Below are 8,675 nucleotides of genomic sequence, written 5' to 3'. Positions count from 1 at the left end.
CAATTTGCTTCCAGCGGTCTCAAGTGACCGGTAACCTAATAAATAGGTAAAAAAATTGGTTTAATGTCAAAAATTTAAAATTAAATTAATTATAGAAAATTAAAAAATACACAAACAAACCCAAACCCAGCCCCCGTTAGCCTGCCGGCCACCCCCTCCACTTCCCTCTCCCCCAAACAAAAACTAATCCAACTAATTAACAACAAAACTCCAAAATTAGCATAAAAAACAACGGGTGTTGTTTAACGCCGCTCGCAAATTACATACTAACGCTCCCATTTTTATAAGGAATTTCCTTTTTTACCCCTAGCATATAAAGATGGAGTTTCTACTCAACGAGTCACATATTTCACTCTCTAACCTCATTCACTCTCATTTTAAATCTCTAAAAAATATTAAGTAAAATAATGAAAAAAAGAGCCACAACATTGATCACAACAACAATAAAAGTACTAATACTAATTACTCAATTAATCACAAAATTAATAATAATCATAATAAAATAATAATAATAATACAAAGATTGTAACACCCCAATAATTCTACCTTTTCCAAACTACTTACTTTAAATAAAATAGTGGAGAACTATTGACATGTTACCGCCACGTGTTAAAACGTTGAAGCTTTATCAAAGTATCGCAGCGGAAAAAAAAAACTCAAGTATTTAAAATAACATAGTTTAGAAAACGAATAAGTCAAAGCTTACAAATTGGAACCATATAAAGGCCTTATTAAAACCAAACCAATATTCAAAATCCCAAAACATAAACGAAATAGCAAAGCATAAATAAGTTCAACACAAGAATCGAATACTCTCAATCACACCAATCCCTTGACAATGCGTATGTCAAATCCCCGAACTTCACATCATCAAGCTAACCTGTGCGATACTGCTCTCCAATAATACAGTGTAATAATTGGATCATCACAGAGTCATTGAAAGGCGAAGGCCATGACCAAAAGAAAGACACACACAAAAGCACGCAATCAGCAAAGCTGAGTACATACAAGCTACAACGTACAAAACCTAGCATGCTCAATTAATTAAAGTAAATGAACACACAACGTGAATTCAATAATCAAGACTCCACACTTAAACAATTCAATTGACTCAACATACTTATTAATTCCAAACACCTGACTCTATATTTAATTTAATTAATTTAGTTTGGAGTAAGGAATAGACGAGGTTGTCCAATCCACCAAATCATTTTGGTCCCAAATGACCATTTGAAATAAAAGTTTAGCACGATGCAAGAATGGGCGCGACTCCATTCTCACAAAGTTAGTCTAGGATCCCATCTAACTTTCACTATAAAATAAAATGTAAATACCAAAAGAGAAGAGGACATGTTGATCAAACAAGCCTCGAAAAGCCACGGGCTACCACCGTGTACCCCAACCCATAATTGTCAATACTCTAGAAGTGCACACTTTCTAGAGTTTTATTGCTCATCCATGTTTCACTTTACGTGATTACAATTTTAATTAATATCCGACTCATTCAAGTAGACCATACGTAACAATCATACATCAATGCACTTTTAATCTTATTTAGGATAATGGTGATCACATAACAAATTAACCTTTAATTCCATTAAACTTCCAAATTATCCAAAATTGTTGAACATAGTCAACCCACCTAGCCATTTCGGCTTAATCCACCTTTACTCAACATACTAATAAATCATGATTGAGTAGTAAATAAATAAATAAATAACCTTGTGGAATAATTAATAAATTCATTCTACTTAAAACATTCAATTCCAATCCTTTAATAATCTAAATGTGGTTAACAAACCAATCCAATAAAGTATGTTTGTATCAACATTCCATACAAACAATTAACTCATGAAGGGAGTAAATAAATAAATAATTATATATAGATATACATATATATATATATATATACATAAATAAAGAAAAAAAAATCTCCGATGAAGGGAGTAATGAGGTTCGGGAAGAGAGGAAAGCTAAGCCCGATATACATTAAACCGTACGAGATCATCCAAAAGGTGGGAAAAGTAGCATACAAGTTTGATTTTCCTAAAGAGCTAGATAGAGTTCACAATGTGTTCCATGTGAGCCAAATTCGGAAATACATACCAGATGTTTCCCATGTTTTACAGCCTGAAACTATCGAGATGGACGAGAACTTGACTTATGAGGAAAGGCCTGTGAAGATTTTAGATAGTAAGGTGAGAAGCACCAGGAACAAGGATGTTAAGATAGTAAAGGTTCTATGGTCAAACCATAAAACCGAGGAAGCTACTTGGGAAGCCGAAGCAGATATGAGGAAAAGATATCCAGAGTTGTTTTCTGAGGTTAGTAGTCGAGTTACGGGGGTGTAACTCTTTTTAAGGGGGGTAGAATGCGATAGAGTTTCGCGCTTTTGCCCATTTTGGTTAGTTTTGGGTCATTCTGAGTCGCTATGTGTTGCGTCTGAGTCATAGTTTGAGTCATCTTGAGTCATTATAAGTTGTGCATGAGTCAATTTATATTAACTTGGATTATTTAACCAACTTTTTACTCATATTTTTAAGTCGTTTAATAATTATTAAATATGGGTTTTCCCGATATATTTTATCATACAAAATATTTATATGATTATTTTATATATCTATATTTTATGTTGATTTTAATTATACAAGCCAAGTCAAAAATTTGTCGTACCCAAATCAAATTTTCAACCGTTAATAAATTATACCCGATTCGGACAACATAGTACAAAATTCACCATTTCAATTCATATATTAGTACACTAGTACTACACAAAATTTGTACATCAATTGCCTAGCATACTACTTCAATATATATATATACATATATATATACATATATATATATATATACACACATATATATATATACACACACAGTTATATATATATATATATATATATATATATATATATATATATATATATATATATATATATATATATATATATATATATATGTATATATATAAATCAATTTAATGATAAGTATAAAAAATCAATTAGAGCATGTCGGCAAGAGGAGGAAAACCCACCCACTTGCCCACTTGCTTCCTCCATTAATGGTGAAGGGTGAAATAGTGTCAAGAATGCTCTATAAATAGCCATACACATATGGCTACTTCACTCTATCTTCTTCTCTAAAATCCTCTTCATACTTCTTCCTCCAACTAGCTTCTCCCCTCTACACCACCCTCCCATAGCCGTGCACCACCAGTCGGCGACCCACCGACCACCACAAAGAGCAGCCCCCTCCTTCCTTGTATTGCACCGTAAGCCATACACTTCTTTCTCTAGTACTACTACTACTTCTTCTTCTTCTTTTTATTACTAGTATTATTCTTATTATTATTATTATTATTATTATTATTATTATTATTATTATTATTATTATTATTATTATTATTATTATTATTATTATTATTATTATTATTATTATTATTATTATTATTATTATTACTATCATAGTTGTTGTTGTTGTAAGTATTGTAGTTGTTGTTGTTGTTGATATTTTGCTACTATTATTACTACCTACGTACTACCTTATTATTATTATTATTATTCTTATTATTGTTATTGTTATTGTTATTGTTATTGTTATGTTATTATTATTATTATTATTATTATTATTATTATTATTATTATTATTATTATTATTATTATTATTATTATTATTATTATTATTATTATTATTATTATTATTATTGTAGTTGTTGCTGCTGAGTTGCTACTACTACAATTACCACTATCATACTATTACTTACCTACGTATCACTACTACTACTCATATTATTATTAGTAGTATAATTTTTATTATTATTATTACGGATAGTTAAAGATTATTTTATAAATACAAGTGTTAATTTTAAAAGGGTTATGATGATAAATTGGTCATGCACAACTAGTCAAAGTCGGTATTTTAAGTCATCGTGTCTATGGGTTGAAAAGTATTTGATTAGGATTATTGGTTTGTTATAGGAGGAATTTCGGGTTCGAAATTAGGAGCTCCGTAATTGTGTACAAAGATCGAGGTACGTACACGTGGCTAGATCTTTATAAAGTGACTTTTATAAAACGTGATTTACATGTTAAGTGATTTCGAACCATGCTAAATAATTGTGAAATATATTTCGGTGAAACATGTTTTAATTGTTTAATCTCAAATGTTTAAATATTTTATGTGGTTGATTATAAACTTGTATTGATATTCAAAGTGTTTAAAAAGGAAGATTTTATTGTTTAAATTATCCCGATTATGGGATATTGGAAAGTTTATTTATCAGGATTTATTCCTTGGATCTTTGGATTTTTAACTCCCACTATGCGGAGTAAGTTGAAGACTATGGACTTTGTATGACCTAGTCTTTCCCCTTGATAGCACTATGTAAAGGAGTTACTAGCTTGGGGGGTGTGCACACTTAGGTGGTAAAATGATTTACGAAAATGAGGATTGATCCACCCTATTCGGAATTATCTTTGGAAAGTTGGTTGTTTCGGAAATTGGTTCTTTTGACAAGTTTTTATACATGAATTTCTATTCATGAATGGTTTGGGTAAATAATGATTTATTAAAGTTAAATCTCTTCGAAAGCATATTTAATTAATTAATTAAATTGATTTCACATGACTAGCATTTGTATGTACTTAGCATTTTGGCTAGTACGTATTTGTTTTGTTTTGGCTTGGCCCTACTTATCATTTTGATTAGTAGATAGGTGGTGGCGATCGGACAACATGAACTATGTGTTGCATTGGGAACAATGGGCGGTGATCACCTAGTTTAACTTAATAAACATAGCATTAGTAGTATAGTTACTTTGAAAGTGTGTCAAACTATTATTACTACTATTATTATCATTAATGAAAGTTAAGTACTATTTTCCGCTGCAAAATTTGTTAAGCCTTACGTAATCACGTGGCGGTAATACTCCCATGATTACTCCCTAAAGTTGGATTACTATTGTTAATATTAGAGAGTAATTTGGGGGTGTTACACTTTTACACCAAAAATCATTCTCTCTCTCTCTCATATTCTAAGCGTTAAACCTATATTCTTAAACCCTATTCTTCACTTAAGCACTTCAAGCAGTCCGTATAACACCCGAGGTTCCGTCCTTAAACCAAGGCGTGAAAGGTACAAATAACTGAGGGTTTGGATCAAATCAACTCTACTTTTATTTAATTTAATTTTTATTTGATTTATTTTTTATTGAAGTTACTAACAATTTATTCATGATGTAGCAATTGAAAGGAACACGCGCAATGTGAGTAATTAATTAATTTAATTACTTATTTTATTTTATATTAATTGCTAGTATCATGATTATTTTTTTAATTGATTTGCACTAATGCTATTATTGTTGAATTGCTTCCAATATTGATGTTTATTCTATTATTATTTTTTATCACCATATTGCATGTTAAAGGGAATATGTAATTGAAATCACGACTAAAAAGATAATTGGACGACCGGTTTAGGTTCCTTTAATCTTTTTGTTAATCACAGTGATCACAAATATATTAGAATAATGTGTTGCATTAATATTCAACCAATTTAGCTTAATAATAGTTTGGAGCGAATTGAATATTTTGTTTGTATGCCTTTGAGATCACAGGAATGCTTTTCACTATAAGAATCGAGTAGAGGCCAATACGGGCGAATGTGACTCCATGACTCACTTCGTACCATCATCCCCGATCCTCCTTTCGTGGTTCCGAACCATATGGAGTTAGTAATCTCATGGATTATGAATGGGGTGTAACCTTCACGGGTCAATCGTTATTGCCTATCGTTGTCCCTTATTCATGGTTGCCTTATAATGATCCGTGAACGGTTTACAAGTTCCTTAAAAACTTGTTGGCGGCTCCCTACTTTCCTTGTCCCTAATCGTTGTCCCTAATCATTATCCCTAATCGTAATGTCAATTCCCACTTCCTAAGAGTGCCAAGCATATTCTCACATGCTTTAACGTACGAGGCACACTTCAAACGACGCCTACAATAATATATGTACATATAATAATAATAATAATAATAATAATAATAATAATAATAATAATAATAATAACAATAATAATAAATAATAATAAAAATACGGGGTATTACAAAGCCAAACCGGATGATGAACAACTTTTCACTGCCATTATTGGTCGGGTTGAGTATATAATCTTTGGAGTGCTTGAATCCATGTATAATCCAATACACTACATAAACCAACCTAATTCTTAGCCGAGTTTGCCCAAACCATAACTTATTATCCACTTTTAGTGTCCACATCAAAAAACTGAGCTAAACTGATTTTGTGGCCATATAATTTTGATCCAAATATTATTTGGTTAGATAGGAATTTCAATAAGCTTTCCAACGATATACCATAAGCCCAATTTTGATTTAAAACGAAGAAAAATATAAGCAAAACTCAGCCCAAACCAGCACCCTTGCACTAAAACAGCCATATCTTAAAATCTACAAAATATTTTGATCGGATTCTAATGGGTTGGAAAGTAGACTTGATAAGATTTCCGACGATATATTATGTGCCTTATTTCGAGTTACGGATCAAAAGTTATCAAAGTTTTAAAAACACGTATAACTGGAATTCGCCGCGCCACGGCAATTTCTGCCGTGACACGGCAAATGCCAGCGCAGCATGGCAAATTTTTCGTGACACGGTATTTTTCTAGGGTTTTTTCCGCAGCACTCTTCACTTCTAGGGTTCCGAGCTTCACCCTACTCTTTTTCTCTATAAATAGGAGGCTGATTTCCTCAGTTTTGAGGCACCATGCAACAATCGTTCTCTCTTCTCTCTCTTGCTTTAATGTAAACACTAGCCTACCTTGTTCTTCCACAATACATCCCTTAAGCACTCCCAGACTCCGTACTTTACTCGTAGCTCTACGCTTCCAATATTGATTTTTATTCTATTATTATTTATTGATCACCATATTGCATGTTTAAAGGGAATATGTAATTGAATATAACGCCTAATAAGATAATTTGGACAACTGGTTTAGGTTACTTTTTAGCCTTGTTGTTTAATCAAGTGGTCACAATATATTAGAATCATGTGTTGCATTAATATACAACCAATTTAGCCTAATAATAGTTTGGAGCAAATTGAATCTTTATTTGCATGCCTTTGAGATCGCAACAAATACTTTTCACTATAAGAATCGAGTAGAGGCCAATACGGGCGAATGTGACTCCATGACTCACTTCGTACTATCATCCCCGATCCTCCTTTCGTGGTTCCGAACCATATAGAGTTAATAATCTCATGGATTATAACTAGGGTGTAACCTTCACGGGTCAATCGTTTTTGCCTATCGCTATCCCTTAATCATGGTTGCTTTAAATGATCCGTGAACGGTTTACAAGTTCCTTAAAAACTTGTTGGCATCTCCCTACTTTGTTTTGTCCCTAATCGTATGACAATTTCCACTTCCTATGAGTGCCATGCATATTCACAACATTTGCCATAGACAGTAATAAAATTATTGCCAACCTGACCCGTATCCAACCCGAATATTTGCTAACCCGAATTAGCTCGACCCAAACCCAACCCAGACGACCCGTTTGCCAAGTCTAAGTGTAACCAATCTTCCTAAAAGAAAAAGGTCATTTGGTTACACTTTACTAAATCCTATGCAAATTTTAACCTACTAATTAAACATCAAGGCATTGGCCGTGATTGCAATATTCCACTTGTTAAAACCTTCACCTCACCTCCAACATAATTTCGGATACGACAAAGGCACTCCTGCACTATGATACGTGTGTTATAGCGGGTGGCTACTTGTCCACCAATTCACTATATATGATACGTGAGTTATAGCCATTATTGATACAAATACAATAATTATTCGTGCGTGTAATGCCATAGATAGTAAAAAAATACATACTCATAATAACAAAAGATTAAGTATACATTATAGGCTTATAGTCATTGAGAGGATATATAATCATCAATTTAATCATTGCAACTTGTGGAACCATCAAAAAAGACATGTCGTCATTTTAGATTGTCGAATAGAGCCTAGTGATGGGTCTTTTGATGATGTATTTTGTATTGTATTATTTTTGGGTGTTTTATGCTTGGAATAAGTTGTGTATAATTTCCCTTTATGGATAGTCATTGCCCCCCTTTTATAGGTATTTAGGTGGTAGATTTGGTTGAGAGAGATGAAGTTGACTTCCCTTGATGTTAGGAAATAGTTCGTTGTTTAATACAAAGTAATTATAATACAACTAAAATTATAATACAACATTAATTCCCATGCATTAGATGCACGGTTGTTTAATACAAAGTAATCATAATCACATATAATACTTGACATCAATTATTAAAAAGTATGAAGTATATAAATAAAAATAATCACATATAATACTATAATGAGTGATTTAATATTATTGAAAGTTTAGTTTAGATTTTATGTAAAGCAAATCTCATTATTTAGATACAATGATCCTTCATTATGGTAAGAAATTTTTTTTTTAAAGCAAATACTTTTGAAGGGAAAATGTTCAATATAATGCTGTCACGCACGTGTCATTTTAGGTTCGTCTTTAGTAATATGTAATAGATTAGTAGAGCTATCAGTTCCTGTACTCAAGTCGTGTTTGGGTCGGGCCAAATCAGGATCTAGTAAAATCCGTGCATTGCACGGGAATTTAACT

General features: G+C 32.1%; 1 protein-coding gene across 1 annotated transcript; it reads left to right on the top strand.

Annotated features, from left to right (window-relative positions):
• Positions 1 to 1,937: 1,937 nt before the first annotated feature.
• On the top strand, positions 1,938 to 2,351 carry LOC145604133 (uncharacterized). Its single transcript, XM_081660085.1, has one exon. It carries the CDS (start codon positions 1,938 to 1,940, stop codon positions 2,349 to 2,351), a length of 414 nt encoding a protein of 137 aa, XP_081516211.1.
• Positions 2,352 to 8,675: the final 6,324 nt, after the last annotated feature.

Source organism: Chenopodium album, chromosome 22 (assembly GCF_948465745.1).
Source record: "Chenopodium album chromosome 22, dcCheAlbu1.1, whole genome shotgun sequence".
NCBI lineage: Eukaryota > Viridiplantae > Streptophyta > Magnoliopsida > Caryophyllales > Amaranthaceae > Chenopodium > Chenopodium album.
Note: the sequence above shows the minus strand (reverse complement) of the source record. Positions and strands in the feature narration are given on the sequence as shown.

Bases quoted from the DNA above. Each gene is read 5' to 3' on its own strand.
- LOC145604133 (XM_081660085.1), top strand. From the start codon at position 1,938: ATGAAGGGAGTAATGAGGTTCGGGAAGAGAGGAAAGCTAAGCCCGATA.